Genomic DNA, 17,239 nt, shown 5'->3' with positions numbered 1-17,239 from the left:
TCCCTCCCCAATACTGGTATTTGTGTTGCTTCCCCCTTAGGCTGTGGTGGGTCCCATTTCTGAGTCTCTGGGCCACTCACCATTCTTCTTCCCCAGGCCCAAGTCTCCAACTTTTGCTAATTGCTAATAACAATCCTGGCTGTTGTGGAGGGGTCAGTCCTTCCCAGCTTCCGGTGTCCTGGGGAAGCCAGGACAATGGTGACCACTTGGGCCTCAGTTCCTCAGTTCAGGGGCCCTGGGCTGAGGGTCTGGAAACATGGCAGCTCCCCCAGGGCTGAGGCTCCCATGACAGCCAGGCTCTCCCCAGGCCCTCTGGGCCCACTGGTGCTGGGATCCCATCCTTGGGTGGAGGACTGTGGCCTAGAGGCCGAGTCCCCCTCCTCTGCCTCCCTCTTGGTCCAGGGTGAATAAGAGAGGATGGTGAATCCCCTTTTAAGCAGGGCTGAGTCCGCAGGGACCAGCTCTTCATTCTGCCCTGGAGGAGAAGATTCCAGAATGCTTAGCCTCTACCGGTGCTTCTGGGGTGCATCTTGGAGTCTCACCACTCTCACCTCATCAGGCTCCAGCAGCAGTTTCCAACACCGGTCTGGGGTCCTCAGGGCCCATCCTGGCTTCATCTTCCGGAAGTAGATGGCATCATAGCAGCCCACCATAAAGGTGACCTGCAGGTCCAGTAACGAGGCCTTGGCCTCAACAGGGCCCGTGGCCCGGGTGGTGCCCAGCTCCGATACCATGGGCTCCTGCCGGGGGCAGGTCCACTTTGAAAAACTCCTGCCATGGAGAAGGGCTTGGCCAGTGTGAGCAGGTAGGGAGTCCCCCAAATCTCCAGGGAAGGCTTTGGGTCCAGTCAGCATCCTCAGCGCCCAGGCCCAGGGGCGTGGCATCCTGAGGCTCCAGCTCCGTGGGCACAGAGTCCTCGTCCAGGCCCTCCTCTTCGGACCCCACGAGGCCTGACGCCAGGGTGCCCCACCCCCAGTCCACAAACCCACCCTGTGCAAGCTGCCCTTGGCCCAGCCCCCAGCTTGGTCCCATCCCCGGGGATGACCCCTGCTCAGACCCTGCCTCAGTGTGGTCCATCAGCTCAGAGTCCCAATCTTCATCTTCCCAGTCTTCCAAATCCAGCAACTGTCCGAGGTCCAGAAAGGCAGCCTTGAAGCAAGCGAAGCAGACCCTTAGCTGGCTGCCATGTTGAAGCTGATACATCCAGGACGTGTACAGGTAGGACAAGCCCTCCGCCTCACACCGCATGCTGACTGGGGGGCACATGGCCACGCCGCCTACAGGACTTGCTGGGATCTTAGGGGGTCTGGCCCACAGGTGGGGGGCACAGTGAAGTGCTGGGGGGCAGGGAGGAGGGGGCGTGAGAACGAGGAGGAGGACGGGGAGGATCAGGAGGAGGACAAAGGTGTTTCCTGTGTGGGGATTTGGTGGGGGGGGATGAACTGGGTCCTAATCCAACAGGGACCTGCAGAGGTTGGGAGGGACAAACTTCTGGAATTATCTTCAGCTGATGCAAGTGTTCTGTCCTCTGGGAACTGCAAAGGAAAGCAGTGAGGTTAGGGCCCCCCAGCAGGCAGGCGGGAGCAGGTCACGCAGGGACGAGCTGGGTGCAAGGACCTTTGGGGTCAGACCCCGCCCTTCCGCTCTGCCTCCGCTCAGTTCAGCTGATCTGGGGCCAGTGGGCCACACAGCCTCTCCCCCATCCGCCTCCCTACCCTCCCACCTCAGGGATCCCAAAACCCAGTCCGCCTTGCGTGATGGAACTGAAGGAAACCGAGGCAACCTGTCACAACCCGAGGGAACCTGACTGAACATGAGGGAAACTGTTGGAACCTGATGCAAGCTATGAGAACCTGAGGGAGCCTGTCAGAACCTGACCAAATCTGACCGAACCTGACCAAATCTGACTGAATTTGACAGAACCTGACTGAATCTGAGAGAAGCTGTTGGAACCTGACTGAACCTGGGAACCTGAAGAAACCTGTCAGAACATGACAGAACCTGAGAGAAACTGCCAGAAACTGAGGGAACCTGTCAGAACCTGAGAGAATCTGTCAGAACCTAAGGAAAGCTGTCAGAACGTGACTGAACCTGAGGGAACCGGTGAGAATCTGACAGAACCGGAGTGTACCTGCAAGAACTTGACGGAACCTTACTGAACCTGTCAGAAACTGATGGAACCTGAGGGAACGTGTCAGAACCTTACGGAACCTGAGAGAGCTGTCAGAACCTGACAGAACCTGAGGGATCCTCACAGAACCTGAGAGAATCTGTCAGAACCAGTCAGAGCCTGACCAAATCTAACAGAACCTGACAGAACCTGAAGGAGCCTGACAGAACCACCCCTACCTGAGCTAGCCCGTCTGGCCTGAGGCCACGCTGGACCACGTGAACTCTTCAGCCTCCAAGCCCCACACTCCAGCAGCCCACAGGCCCCAGACCCTCTCCTCAGTCTGAGGGGCTCTCTCCTGGCCTGGCGCCTCCCTCCTGTGGGCACCTGGGGGGAAAGGAGGGGACACAGCCCACCTGGGTATATAAAGGGTCATTTCCCATGGTGCTCTGGGCTCATCTGCATATCTCCCATGAGCCTCAGCCCACCAGGAAATGAAACTGCTGAGTCATTCCTCTCCTCCCCTCCCCCCTCAACCCCTCCCCCCTCAACCCCTCCCCCCCTCAACCCCGCCCCGCCCCGCCCCACCCCGCCCTGCCCTGCCCTGCCCTGCCCTGCCCTGCCCTGCCCCGCCCTGCCCTGCCCTGCCCCGCCCTGCCCTGCCCTGCCCCGCCCTGCCCCGCCCTGCCCCGCCCCGGAGAGCCTGTGCAGCCCCCATGGAGGGCAGGGCAGTTTCCCCAACACTGTCCACAGGGTGATTGTGCCCGTGATATTTGCTCCTCTGAGGGCTGAAAAGACTGTTTCCATCCATCTTTCAATCTGCAGGTTTCTGAAATTCTGTGGGCAAGCGTCTCTCTTATGGTCATTGTTCTATCCCTGGGTTCCCTGGGTGACCTGCTTGGTCAAGGGTCCTAGCCTTCTGTGATTATAATAGATTCCTTCTTTGTACCTCTTGGTTAAAGTTTCTTTATGAATTTCAGAAACCGATCGATTGCCAATTATTTACATTTTAAGCACATTTCTGTCTCTTTGGCTCGTCTCACTTTTATTTTGTTTTGTTTTTGTTTTGTTTTTTTGCGGTACGCCGGCCTCTCCCGTTGCGGAGCACAGGCTCCAGGGGCGCAGGCTCAGCGGCCATGGCTCACGGGCCCAGCCACTCCGCGGCATGTGGGATCTTCCCAGACCAGGGCACGAACCTGTGTCCCCTGCATCGGCAGGCGGACTCTCAACCACTGCGCCACCAGGGAAGCCCTCTTCTCACTTTTAAAATAAAGCCTCTTTAAATGAGCCTTCAAGCCTCTTTCACTTTTTTGAAAATACATTTTAACCACATTTTACACTTTTGTGTTTCACCTTTTCACTCTGTTTAAAGTCTGTAGGTATGGTCAAATGTATCAATCTCTTTTTCGAGAAAATATTTTTTTGGTCTTTGTAAAGAACATCTTCAGTTCTCCAAGACCACAATGTTAGTTTCTTATATCTTCATATAATTCTTTCACATTTTTTTGTTTCTTTTGCTTAATTTTTAATTTAAATGTAAGTTGCTTTTGTAAAAAAAAAAAAAAGAATGTAATACAAGAGAATAGGTACAGGTATCCCTCGCTTTTCAAAAGTTCTTTTTACGCCACTTCTTTTTTATGAAAGACCTACATTAATACCTGTTTTCGCTAGCCAAAAGAAATCCCAAGAGGATTTTTGCTTTTACAAAAAAGGTGATTGTTTCATTGCTTTATGCCATTTCGGCTTATGAAAGATTTCATAGGTAGGCTCTATTTGGATGGATAGTGGGGAACACCTGTAGATGGCTTTTTAAATAATTTGCTAAATTAATCACATCATTCAGTCCTTCCTTGCAAATTTCCAACCAGTGCATCCAACTGCATCTGCCACATCTCCCCAAGGACATCTGACGAGTATTCCCAAGTGAACAAGTTTGCATCTAGGCTCCTGGTCAGCATCTGGGTCTGCAGGAGAAGACCACCTGACTCTGGAATTAGATGACAGTAAAGTTCCTTGGATCAGTGGTTCCCCAGTTTTGCTGCATGTTAAAATTGTCTTAGGAGTTCGAAAAATCCCATGGCACAGCATGTGGCAGACACCCTGAGATGACCCCCAGGCAGTCATGCCCTTCTCATGATTGGAGGGGAAAATGTGAGTTGCTTCTAACCAACAAAAGTGACAAGGTGATGGATGTCGCCCTCTTGATTACATTATTTTATATATATGTACGTTATTGCATATATTATATATTACACAGTATTTTCTATACACTATCAAATGTTTATATCTTTATATACATGTACACACATACGCATGTACATGTGCAGACGCGCACTTCCTCTCCCATGGTCTTAAGGAAGGAAAGCTCTGTGCTGTGACTGGCTAGAGGCTGGAGCTCTGGGGCCCCTGGCCCTCGCCTGCTGGGCAGGGACTGTGAGGGACAGGTGGCTGCCTCGGGTGGTTTGGAAGAGCTGTGGACTTGGAGGTGGAGGGACATTCTGTGACCTGCAGGGACACGAGGTGCCCCCTCTCTGGCCCCTCCCAGGGCTGGGACACTAACAAATAGCAGTGACCCTCCTGGTGACTTCTCACTTGTCTGCTGAGCCTGGCAAGCCATTGCCTCCCCAGCATTAATCTGTCCTCTATACGTGCCTTTATCACCACCTCTGGGCCGAGCACCCAGAGCAGAGGACTGACTTTGACTCGGGTCTCTGTATTTGTATTCAGAGAGGAAACATAAAACGTGATCATTTGTATTTGTATTCAGAGAGGAACATAAAACGTGATCATTTGGAGAGATATTCCCCCATTCCCTTCTCATTGCCCAGGGTTGTCAGGCTTTGATTCCACCCAGGACATCTCTGGGGCAGAGCCTGTGCCCCCAACCCCTTACCTGACCCCAGCTGTCCCCTCCAGCAGATGAGCAGTGCTGAGGCCTGGGGGGCGATGCCCCCACAGCAAGGAGGCCAAGAGTGGGCATCTGAACCCGGGCCTGTCGAACCTTCTCCTGCCACCCGACACTGGGGCTCACCATCGAGGGGCCTACCCTCAGCCGTGAGCTCTCATGGACTCCAGCATGCAAGGGGACAGTCTTGGCTCGTGGACCCTGAGCCTGGGTGGGAATGGGCTGCCCACTTTGGCTCTCCTGGCTGTGTGTGTGTGTGTGTGTGTGTGTGTGTGTGTGTGTGTGACCTAGGGGAGTGAAGGCACTTAGACACCTGCCGGGGGCAGCCCCCATCCTCCCATTCCCTCCCACTCCTGGCATTAGGGATCCACTCCGGATCCACTACAGATCAGCACGGAGGATTAGAGGACAGTCTCGCTTCCTGTGGATCTGGTCCTTGACTTTTTTTTTTTTCAAAGTTGTAAAAAGGTTAATCATGTGTTCATATATTAAACCCAGTGCTTTAATATTATAACTTCTTCAAAGAATAATCACTTCTTAGATGAAAATGATTAAACTTGCGTGTGAATTCAATAAAAATTTAAATATGTTTTGTTATAAAAATCTTATCATTCCTGACGACAGAGTCAGGGTTACTCAAGAGAAACAATATCCTCAATATTTCAATCAGTTTTTCTTCAGTGAATTCAGACATGATTAACTAAGATCTCTCTTTATGAGGACTAGATTTTTAAATGTCATTTTTTAGATTATTTGTTTTTATTTTTACATCTGTAAAATTCTGGTCATTGGTTTTTCATTGATCCATCCACACATCTGTTCAACAGGCTCCAACTGCCCCTGCCCTGTGCTGAGCGCTTGTCCTCGCAGGACGCACCATTGTCCAAAGACAGACCCGAACAAACGGCCGGCACAGTGCCAGGACGACATGAGCGAGGTGCTGGGAGCAGTTTCCCACACTGGGGGCCGGCAAGGCTTCTGGAGCGGTTCCCGAGCTGGGAGGGACAGCGACTTGTTCTCCGTGTCATGGAGACATGGGCACAGGCTTCCCAACATCCACGCACCCTTCAGAATGCTCGGGTGGGTCCACGGAAGGAACGATCTAGAACTTAGGACAGCCTGGGGAGCCTCAGACCCGTGGATTCTCCCCGCAGGTCTCTTCAGAAACCAAAGGCAGTGGCCAAGGACGAAGACAATAATGAACATCATGAGAGAGACGGAAGGGAATGATCCTGCACGACAGGAAGATTGCAGCCCCTTCCCGCGAGGGCAGCAAAGATGCTGATATTTACAGGAATAAGTTTAAAACTGCAAAACTGGAGGTCCATTTTGGAACGACGTGAGGAGTGGAAATTGGGAAACAATATCAGTGTCCACGGGTAGGAATGCACAGGATACGGCCACACCATGGAACACACACAGCCACAGACAACAAGCTTCAAAGAAGATCTACTGTGAAGTGATCAGCATCTGTCCAGTGAAAAGAAAAGAGCAGGTTGTAAGTTGTATACATATTATTTTTTAAATGTGGTCTATTTTTAAGGTCTTTATTGAACTTGTGACAATATCGCTCCTGTTTTTATGTTTTGTTTTTTTGGCCGAGGGGCATGTGGGATCTTAGCTCCCCAACCAGGGATCGAACCCACACCCCCTGCATTGGAAGGCGAAGTCTTAACCACTGGACGACCAGGGAAGTCCCTATGTGTGTACATAGTATTGCCTTGATTTTGTAGAAGAAAAAAATCTGCGGCCACATGTGCAAATGTCAGGTGTGATACGTGCAGGTGGATTCCTGCCCGTGTGGACACATAAGTGCCATGCGTCTGGGCACGTCTGTGCCCTGTGCACACATGTTGGGTATCACATGTCTGCAAGCGTATAAAGAATGGAAACACGATATCAGCATGATTACCTCTGGGTGGTGGTATTGTGAGTTATTGAATTTTCTTCATAGATTTCCATATTCACCTAATTTTCTAGAATAAATATGTGCTATGACCACACCTCTGGAAGCCACTGAAAGCCCTTGGAAGTGCTTTGTGTGTGGTGGTGGGGTCTAGACCAGCCCCTCCTGGCTGGAGTCCTGAGCACGGCTCTCCCCACTGCTCACCTCCCCCAGCCGCCCTCCAGCACCTGCCTGTTAGGCTGCCATGGACTGTGGACCCTCACACCTCCAGACTCCAACCAGGGGCTGGGGCTCGGTGAATGGATAGGATGGCAGGGTGAGTGCTGTCCCGTGAGACCATGGCAGGGCTGGACCTCCTTCCCAGGGTCTTCTGCTGCCCAGAGCCCTTGGGGGGATGACTCCGGAGCCCCTGGAACCACCCTCAGGTTCTTTCATGTCAACCCTTGTGAGTGTCTGTAGCTCCCCCGTGCCACAGCCTCCACAGGCACTCAGACCTTGAGCGGCTGTACACACATCCATCAGCCGTGCTGTTGCCACGGTTGCTTCCAGGCAGGGGAGGCTCCAGCAGCTGCAGCAGCCGTGAGAAGAGCCAGATTCAGGGTGAACATCCCCCAGCAAGTGATCATCACCTGTTGCCCGTGTCCCCACATGCAGTGACCAGCCACTCAGCCTAGCTCTGGTCACACTCTGCTGGGAGGCACCCATCCCTGCTCTGGACGCCACCCTCGACATGGCTGCCTTGACCTCAGGGAGCACATTGGACATGGGACATCTCAATGTCCCCCACTCCAGAGCCCCCCAGAACAATCCAGGCAGAAGCACGTTCATCCTGTGAGTTTGTGGTGGCTGCCACAACTCAGTGGCTTAAAGCCACACAATTTCTTCTCTTAGAGTCTGTAGGTCTGATGTCTTCAGTGGGTCCAGGGCTGGTTCTTTCTAGAGGCTCCAGGGGAGAAGCCCTCCCTCCCCTGTCCCAGCTTCTAGAGGAGCCATACTTCTTGGCTCACGGCCCCTTCTTCCGTCTCCAGGTCAGCAGCGCAGCGTTATCTGTGACCCCTTCTTCCGTCCTCATGCCTTCTCTCTCTGACTCTGCCCCCCTGCCCCTCCCCTTGTAAGGATGCTGGTGATGCCATTGGTCCTACTGGCGTCCACGCCACCCCCACCCCCACCGCATGTCAAGGTCCCTAACTTAACCATACCTGCAAAGCCTCTGCTGTGTGCGGTGACGTACTCACAGGTCCCAGGATTAGTGGACATTTGGGGGGATGTTGCTCAGCCATCCTGTGCTCTCAGTTGTTCCTGCCCAGCTCTGGAACTCTGGAAACATCTCTCCTCTCAGGACACGTGGGAAGTGCCCTGGCTCTCAGAAGCCGACTTCTTGTACGGGGCCGAACTAGAAGCTCACGTGAGTCAGAAGTGGAGGCTCAAGGCCACCCTCTGCTCCGAGTTCTGGGACAGCTTGTCACAAGCATCTTCCCAAGGGGCTGAGAAAAGCCAGGCTCTCGGAGCACACACCTCCTTTCCCTCTTGTTCTGGCCTTTTTCATGCCCCACACCTGACAGAACAACCTTAAAACAATGATTAAAAAAAATCTCCCTTCAGTGTCAGATATGAAGAGGGTTCTGCTGCCCAGATGTTCCCAAAATGAAATCTCTGCACAAACCATCCATGTTTCTAAAGGGCATTCCTACAACCCTTGAGAAGAAAATGAATTCATCCAGTTACAGATGGTTGGTGCCACAGAGACTCGAAATGCACATTTGCTGTGAGAAGCAGCAGCAGAAGAGAGAAGGAAGAATTAAACGGATTTCCCGCTTCTGCCCGGGATGTTGAGTCTCCCACGAGCATTCCCCTCCCGCACGTGCCCTCTTCCTAGCTGGGATCGTAGCATCAACTCCCGCAGTGGCCCCACTGTGTCCACGGCGGCCCTTCCCTGGAAACCCTGCAGCCCAAGTTCCTGCTATAAGACATGGCCTGTTAGTATCGTTTGACGATATCATTTACCTCATTCTGGTAAAACACAGAACTTTCAGCCCCAAATCTGAGTCTGGCAGGTCAACTTGGTATGGAGGGCTGGGCGTGTCTCCCCCTACATGGAGGTCCAGCTGCAGTGACATAGTGCAGCTGGATTCTGGAGCCCACTGGGACTCCTGCTGCTGGGACTGACAGCCCACCCGCCCACCCGTGGGACAGATGCCTGCCAAGGGCCTGTCCTGGGTTGAGGAATTCAGGGGGTAAAAAAAACCGTGCCATTTCTTGCTCTGCAGGCTCCATTTTAGTGAGGAGGAGCTAACAACAATGTCCTCAGCAGAGAAACACCTTAATTTCAGATGGTAGAAGTCCGGGGCGATGTCGTGGAGAGTGTGGCCATGCACTGGGCATGTCCCTGCAGTGTGACACGTGGCAAGCCTTGCGTAAGGAGGCGCAATCTGCAATATGTTATCCCCCCAGGAAGCCCCCGAAGCTTGTGCTGCCTGGAGACTGGAAAAGGCAAAAGGCCTGTTGGGGGAAGGTATCCTTTGAGGTCAGACCTCTAATTGGTGGCAGCTGGAGGCAGAAAGGATGATGGGGCTGTGACTGGATGTGAGATAAAGACCAGTCAGGACAGAAGGAGAACGGAAGCAGCTGAACTCTTTGATTCTATAAAATTCTAATGGTAAGAGGGAAACAGATGAAAATGACTCTCACACGCTTAGGTGCAAATGATATGAGAATGGAAATCCAAGATTCTTGCTATTTCTTCAGATTTATCATGGCATTCAAAATTTAATGTCCCTATAGAAGTATGTGCCTCTAAGGGAAACTGGAGCGATTCCAACCCACCTCTCCCAATCATTGACAAATCAGCTCGAGATGATAAAATTCGACAAGTATATAAAAGACCTGTACTACCCCACCGATCACCTTGACGGGAGGGACCACGGAGGATACAAGGATGTCTCAAGGACCCCGAGGCATTTATAACGACGTGCGTTTGTGTGTGTGCGTGTGTGTGTGTGACGTGCGTTTGTGTGTGTGCGTGTGTGTGTGTGTCAACTGAGGCACAAAATGGCAAGGTGTCAAAGTGAGGGAGCCCAGAGAATGAGGACTGAAGTTAGAACAAAGTTACAAATTGGCAACAAAAAGATAAACATCATAGCATTTCTGGGATATGAAGAACCTGCTGCTGAATGGTTTTTTTTTCGTCAGATAGGAAATCAGAACTGAAATCTACGAATTCCTAGAACTGAGGGAAAATGGAACTCCACCTTTAAGCAGAGGCTGAGATTCTAGTGTGAAACTTCTGAGAGAAGAGAAGGGAAGACAATGAGGGAGCCCAGTGCCCTCCAAAGACGGGGTCCCAGGATTGTCTAAAAACGTGAAAGATGCACACCTTGGACAACAAGCATGTGTGTTTGTACAGACACAGAAAACTTCTAGAAAGTTATATGAGGAAGTGTACACAAGTGTTACCTCTGGGAAGTAAACAGGAGTCCCAGCGAGATACAGCACAGTTTGTTTTAGCTTATCTTCTTATGACATATGACTGGTTTACTTTCAATACAAACAAACTAGTTTCATTTCAAAAGTGTAAATGCTTTATCAGGACACCCATGTTCATCAAAGCTCCAGTGGATCTCATTTCGTAGGGACGAGACTAAGCCCTCAGCTGATGCTCAAGGCCCCTCAGTGTGTAGGACCCTTCTCCCCCCCTGCTCGAACAGCCCCTGCCCAACACCCCCTGTTGAGCTGAGAGACCCTAGGCAGGGCTGGATGGGAGGGGAAGGAAGGACTGACTTGGGAGGTCCTTCCAACCCAGGTGGGCATGATGGGCAAGGGGATGGCATGTGGCACTTTGGTCCCCAGGCCAGGTTATTTGTGAGGCCTTTCTCTAGTGCCTCGTTGGCCCTCGGGATGGGGCTGGGGACCCCAATCTCGGTGCCCCTCTGTGGGGGGGCTGAATTTCACACGGACCTTGGTGCCACCTTCCCGTGAGAACGACTGGCTTTGAGGTTTATCTGCCCGCTAGACAAAGGTTACTCCTTTGGCACATCCAGGACTTTGTCCTGTTCTGCCTAGCTCAGATGCCAGGTTGTTGGTCAACCTTCAGGCCCAAGTCCAGCTGAAGAGGTGGTCCTTTTGCCCTCTGACATCCTTGAAGGCCGAGATGCTCCACCTGTGGGACAGCTGGAATGTTCTGTCCTGTCCAGTCTGGGCCCCTCCTCTGCCACCCACAAAATTCAAGGGTCCCCCAGAACTCAGCTCTGCATCCTCCTCTCTTTTCAGGAAAGCAGGGCATCACCTACTCCGGCACCTCTCACTGCCTGCCTGACAAGGACTTTCCCACCCATGGGTCCACAGCCTGTGGGACCTCTCCCCTGGTGGCCTAGAAACACGTCTTTGCCCCTTACTCAACCCTGCCAGCAGGTCACCTTGGGTTCTAGTGGAAGGGGGCAGTCCACGTGCCACCCAACTGGCACTGGGGACTTCCAGGCTTCCTCACCCCACCTCCAAACCACCAATATCTGTGGGCTCGCCCTTCTCCATACACCTCCGAGCCTTCCCCACCCCCATGGAACCACTGCAAGCACCTCCAGACTCGCTGTCTCCACCCCACCCCTGCCTTCCGGGGGGCTTTTGGAAGCTCATGTCTGATGAGGGATGTCCCACTCTGGATAGAGACACACCCCTTCTCCTGCCCCCATCCCCTGACACAGCCCTGCACACACACCCTTATTTCTCATAGCCATTGACTCATGACTCCGCTGCCCCAGGTGTAAGTTCACAGGACACAGACTGCCTGCAGCTGCATCTGTACACCTGCCCCTCTGTCACAAGGAAGATGAAGCTTGGTGAGTTTAAGCAGGTTGTTCAGTGGGGAGTGACAACGAGTGGATGAAGGGTCAGCAGCTGCCTCCTGGTCTGCAGTAAAGCTGGGCCTTGCTGACGAGCCCCCGAAAGCTGGCAAAGCTGGACATGGACCAAGGACTCTGGATTCAAGTCCACAACACCTGCTTCCCTCCAGCAATTTGAAAAATGGAGCCTAGAGTGAACAAAGAATGACTCAAACACGTCCGCCCTTCCCCACCCATGTAACGCTCACATATTGCCCTTATTCCCCACTTTCAGAGTCTCAAAGAGAAACTTTTAGCTTAGTGATTTTCATAATAAGCACCAAAACCATCTGTACATGAGAAACGTACAAACTCCTGTAATGAACCCCTAGCTTCCAATGTTTCTCCAAGGTCAGCACCTATCAGCCTCCACCCTCTGGGAACGATTTCACACAGGTACGCCCCCTAGGTCACCTTCGTTTGCCCATGATGTGTCTCCACGCCCACCCTGGGTATGACCCTCAGTGTGGAGGGAGCTGGGAGGAGGAGCTCCTTCTGCTTAAGGGCTAATAAAGGGCAGTCTAACCTTTTAACTCTTTGCCACTGCGCCTATTTATTGTGGTTCCTTATCCCTGTCTGCACCCCCAGTCCTACTTCCAAGTGGACCCAACTTGCATTTCTGACAAGTTGGAATCAGGCTCTGAGGAGTCTCAATAGGCAGCGCCCTGCCCCTCGGGTGCGAGCCTGTGTGTGCGGGTGGTGCACACAGGAGGGGACCAGCAGGTCCCCTGATCCACGAAGGGCAGTGAACCCACCCAGCTCCCCAAAGAAGCATCTGTTCTGAGGAAGCTTGAGGATGGAGAACTCCAGGGATTGGCTCTCCAGGAAAACAACCACCTGCTGTTATCTTTAGAATGATCATCTAATGCAGTGTAGGAAATCATTACCAAGAAAATCATCAACTTTTCCCGTTGAGTTTCAGGGCAGTTCCTGAAACTCGAGTGACTTCCCATTACTTGGGTTTCCTTCCTGAATATAGGACCTGGGTGCCCAACCTCAAGCGGATCCTGGATCCTCCTTCCCGCCGCCTCCCAGCCTGGCTCCGCCCCGGGATCGCTCAGTTTTATCCGGCCCACAGCGCACTGACGAGCTGCAGTGCGGACGTGGAGGAGCCGGGCGCACCGGGATCCTGGACTCAGGTGACGGGCTCGCGGGCCGGGAGGGGAGGCCCAGAGGGGCGGGGGCGGGGCTCCGGGTGTCGTACAGCTTGGTGCACTCAGGCACGCGCTGGGATGAAGACGGCGGGGCGCGGAGCTCCCTATCTTCACTCACGCCTGCCGCCTCTTGCCACAGAGATGCTCCCAGAGCGCCGGGCCGGGGTCCGCGAGCCAGCGACCGGGGGCGCAGGTTGCACGCCGAGGGAGGGGACAGGGACTTCGCGTCGAGGTGGGGAACTGCGTCTCTGCAGGGCGTCCCCAGGTTCGGCTCTTGGAGGGGCAGAGAGGTGGCATCTCGGGCTCCCAGGCGTCCACCCATCCGGACAGAGACCCTCCTGCCCCCGACCACGTCTGTGGCGAAACACATTCACGTCCGGGCCCAGCACGGCGGCTCTCCCACTCGCGCACACACGCTCACTTTCGTGCACACATTCACACTTGTGTGCACTCCCAGGGGCGCACACGCACACTCGTGGACTCTCACGCTCAGCTCATTCACTCACAAACACTCGTAAAACAGAATGAAACCCCCCAGAGGTTTCCCCTAAGGTGGCGTGGGGTGCTCGACTGCCCCTTTCCACGCTTCCCTTCCTTTCTGGTTTAACTGCAGCAGCAATCACTAAATGCAATTCACCACCCACAACTGATTAATGAGCTGCAGTTTGAAAACCACTTTCCATGCCTGTGGTGCCAGAGCCCCTGGGAGGCCTTCATCCCCAGGAACCTAGTGATAGTGATAGTGAAGGTGGTGGGGAGGCGCCGAGGTCCCAGGAGGGTACGACCAGCAGGTGCTGGGGGAGGAGGGTTCTCAGACGAAGTGCATTGTGGTTTTATTTAATTATTATTTTATAAAGTCTTATGGGATATCCAAATGTATTTGTTTGTTTATTTAAAATATTGATTTGTTTATTATTTATTTTTGGCTCACACCGTGTCTTTAGTTGCGGCATGCAGGATCCTTAGTTGCGGCATGCATGTGGGATCTAGTTCCCCAACCAGAGATAGAACCCAGGCCCCCTGCAGTGGGAGCACAGAGTCTTACCTATTGGAGCACCAGGGAAGTCCCCAGGAAATACCTTGTGAACGAGAGTGAGAAGGAGCCAGGCAGAAAGGCAGAAGGGAAGGCATGTGCCGAGGCTGAGGCGGGAAGGGTTTTCAGGCTCGGCCCCTAGGCCTGGAGGACTTTCATGCCCAGTGGGGATTCCCTCCAGGCCACTGCTGCAGGGACAGGACATGGGCAGTGGCACCCTGGACTGGGGCATTTCCTCCGTCTGAGCCAGGATTGGGGCTCTGCGCCTTTTCCGCTATCTTCTGGAGGTGGTTGGTCACCTCCCTCCACAGTGTTGGTGCAAAGCCGGCCGGGGCAGCATTGCACTCACCTTCCCATGTAAACATCCACGTACATACAAGTGGGTGTTACCGGAGCCTCTGCGGTAGGCGGGAAAGCTGTTCCAGCTGCTCTCAGGTGCTGTGGGAATGGAGATCCCCGCTGACTGAGGACCCCTGTGCACCTGGCCAGCCGACACCCTTGATTCCACAAACCTGCTGCCTCAGTTTCCCCAAGATCCTGTGGCAGGACAAGGTGCTGGCAATGGCATGCACTTCCCAAGGTGTTTCACTGACTCCCAAATGTGAACAGCTCCCAAGTGACTGCACAAATCCCAGCTGTGTTGCCCCGTCTTGATATGTGCAGATGCCAGCACCTGTGTCCATGATTTGAGAGAAATCTGAATTGTTGCCTCGCTTTTCCCAATCCCAGAAGTCTTGGGGCCCCTCCAGTCCTTGCCCCATGCATGCAGTTTTCCTGTACCACACCTGAGCCTCTGCCTTCTCACCCCTCGCTTTCCCTGTTGTGCCCTGGCGTCCCTCTCTCCCATTTGTCTGTCCTTTGCAGCATTGGAGAAAAGAGGGGAGACTCAAGCACAGGAGTGGAGCTGCCAAACTTAAAAACCCATCTGAATTTCAGATAATGAATCGCTTTGAAATACACGTATGTCGCAAATGTTGCATAGAATATACCTAGGTTTAAAAATAGACAGCAGTGGAGCCCCAGACAGATCGAGGCAGCAGAACGTCCCTGAGGACATGGGGGTCTCCCTCCATGCCCAGTCCAGCTCCTCCATCTCCAGTATAGCTCTTTGCAGACAGCCCTTCTGTGCTCTATAAGGTGGAAGTTTTATAGATTTATAGTTTTCCATTTTATAGATCTTGTTCAGTTGAGTTAAGACTTGTCCACAGTTTTGGGGGTCTGCCCCGAGCTGGAGGTCTGCCCAGCTCTTAGGCTGTATCCTCTGATGGTGAGGAGCCAGGCCCAAGGTGGCTGTGCTTTGGGGGCAGAGATGGGTGCAACCCAGGTGTTTTCTTATCTGGATTCTGGAACCATCCAGGGGCTTTCCTGGTGAGGAGAACCTCAGGGAGCACATGAGGTTTGACTGAGAGGTTTCCTGTGTGTGAGGACAGAGCCCCCCCCATGGCCTGAGGAAGGCTCAGAGGAGACTGGAGGCTTTGGGCAGGGGAAAAGGAGCCTGGAGTCCCAGCCAGGGCCTGTCTGGGAGCCCACACCTTCAGCGGCCTCTGGCTTCCCTCAGACAACATGACAGAGCATGGCCAGGGGTCACCTGTACACAGGTCATTCCCCCTCAGGAGGACACCAGGTGGTGGTAGGAGGTCTGTGACACTTCCTGGTTTAATAGTCTTCTGGTCATTTCATTGTGTGTGACAACATACCTATAAATAGCACATCTAATGACTACAGATGGGTGTTTCTTAAGGTGAGGCTAAGATAGATACTAATGTTTAAAAGATGAGTCAATGTAAAAAAAAATGGTACTGATGAACCTAGTGGCAGAGCAGGAACAAAGACACAGACATAGAGAATGGACTTGAGGACACGGGGGGTGGGGAAAGGGGAAGCTGGGGTGAAGTGAGAGTGGCATCGACATATATACACTACCAAATGTAAAATAGTTAGCTAGTGGGAAGCAGCCGCATAGCACGGGGAGATCAGCTCGGTGCTTTGTGACCACCTAGAGGGGTGGGATAGGGAAGGTGGGAAGGAGGCTCAAGGGGGAGGGGATATGGGGATGTATGTATGCTTATGGCTGATTCACTTTGTTATACAACAGAAACTAGTACAGCATTGTGAAGCAATTATACACCAATGAAGACGTATAAAAAAATAAATAAAATAATTGTTAGGATACTGCGGTATGTAGTGTGGGGAAAACCACAGAGGTTGGGGCGGGAGGCTGGTGGGATCCAGAGACTCGTGGGCTGGCCGCACTAGGGTGTTTCCCTGGCAGGCAGGTGAAGTAGGACATACCAATACTGAGAGCAAAGGGTGGCCTGGCAGACCTGACTCAGGCTCGGGGAACCCCCGCACACCTCTCTCAGAGGGCCACGTCCTCATTGCTGGAGGTCCCCGGTTGTCCTCCCAGCCAGCCTTTGGACCTCAGCCTGCTGCTTCCTTTTGCTTTCCTTTTACTTGGTAACATACATGCTCCCTCCCAAAGTCCAGCCAGGCAGGTCAGCCTCTGTTATGTAAACACACTTTTGCTGAGGTCACCCCCTCTCCATGTCACCTGATCCAGGTGCGAACAAAGGCTGACCTTTACCCTCCCAGCTCAGCTGAGGTCACTGCCCAGGGCCCACCATGGGGGACTAACTGCACCCTTCATGGGAGCAGCCCTGCAGGGGAGGCTGAGCAGGTCTGCAGGGATTGAGCACCTACTGTATGCAGAGCAAGTGGGAGGTGCTGAGGGGCCCTCCCCGCAGCAGTGTGTGTGTGTGTGTGTGCCCTGTGTGCTTACTTGCACGTAGAGGGGTGGGCCTCGCAGGGAGTGGGAGTAGGATCAAGGAAGCCTCTGAAGAGGAGGTGGTTTCTCCCGGCTGTTGAGGCCCTGCACGGTCCAGGATTGTGAACTAACCCACCCATTCATTTATTCTCAATCAACATCCCAGAGAGTGTACTTGGAACTTGAAACACGACTCTTAAATTTATAGGAAAGATAAACGCCGGACAACAGTCAGGAAAACATGTGATGAGGAAAGGTTTTGAAGGGGAGGGTTTCCTTCTGGATACTACAGACCCCTGGGTATCTCCCTCCCAGAAAGAACACGCCTGCTAAGTCTCGAGGTTGCACAGAAGGAACGTGGTAGAAATAAATTCGCGTTCAGAGGACTCCGGGTGTCAAGTCTGTGCACTGGGCATTCGGTGGATATGCCAGGCCACCAGCAGGGGGCTCCACCACTCATGCCGCTGAAGGGCCAGGCTCCCAGAGCATGGGC

At 53.1% G+C, this 17,239-nt stretch overlaps 1 protein-coding gene across 1 annotated transcript; it reads right to left on the bottom strand.

The window, feature by feature from the left end:
* Window positions 1-506: 506 nt before the first annotated feature.
* Window positions 507-1,266, bottom strand: TEX19 (testis expressed 19). The gene is made up of 2 exons (XM_065897950.1): window positions 745-1,266; window positions 507-662 (listed from the first exon to the last, which is right to left on the bottom strand). Exons 1-2 carry the CDS (start codon window positions 1,264-1,266, stop codon window positions 507-509), a joined length of 678 nt encoding a protein of 225 aa, XP_065754022.1.
* Between the last annotated feature and the right edge of the window lie 15,973 nt (window positions 1,267-17,239).

Source organism: Phocoena phocoena, chromosome 19, assembly GCF_963924675.1.
Source record: "Phocoena phocoena chromosome 19, mPhoPho1.1, whole genome shotgun sequence".
NCBI classification, from domain to species: Eukaryota; Metazoa; Chordata; class Mammalia; order Artiodactyla; family Phocoenidae; genus Phocoena; species Phocoena phocoena.
Note: the sequence above shows the minus strand (reverse complement) of the source record. Positions and strands in the feature narration are given on the sequence as shown.

Bases quoted from the DNA above. Each gene is read 5' to 3' on its own strand.
- TEX19 (XM_065897950.1), bottom strand. From the start codon at position 1,266: ATGTGCCCCCCAGTCAGCATGCGGTGTGAGGCGGAGGGCTTGTCCTAC. The intron at 663-744 runs GCAGGAGCCCAT...CTGGACCTGCAG, and splicing joins TCAAAGTGGACCTGCCCCCG to GTCACCTTTATGGTGGGCTG.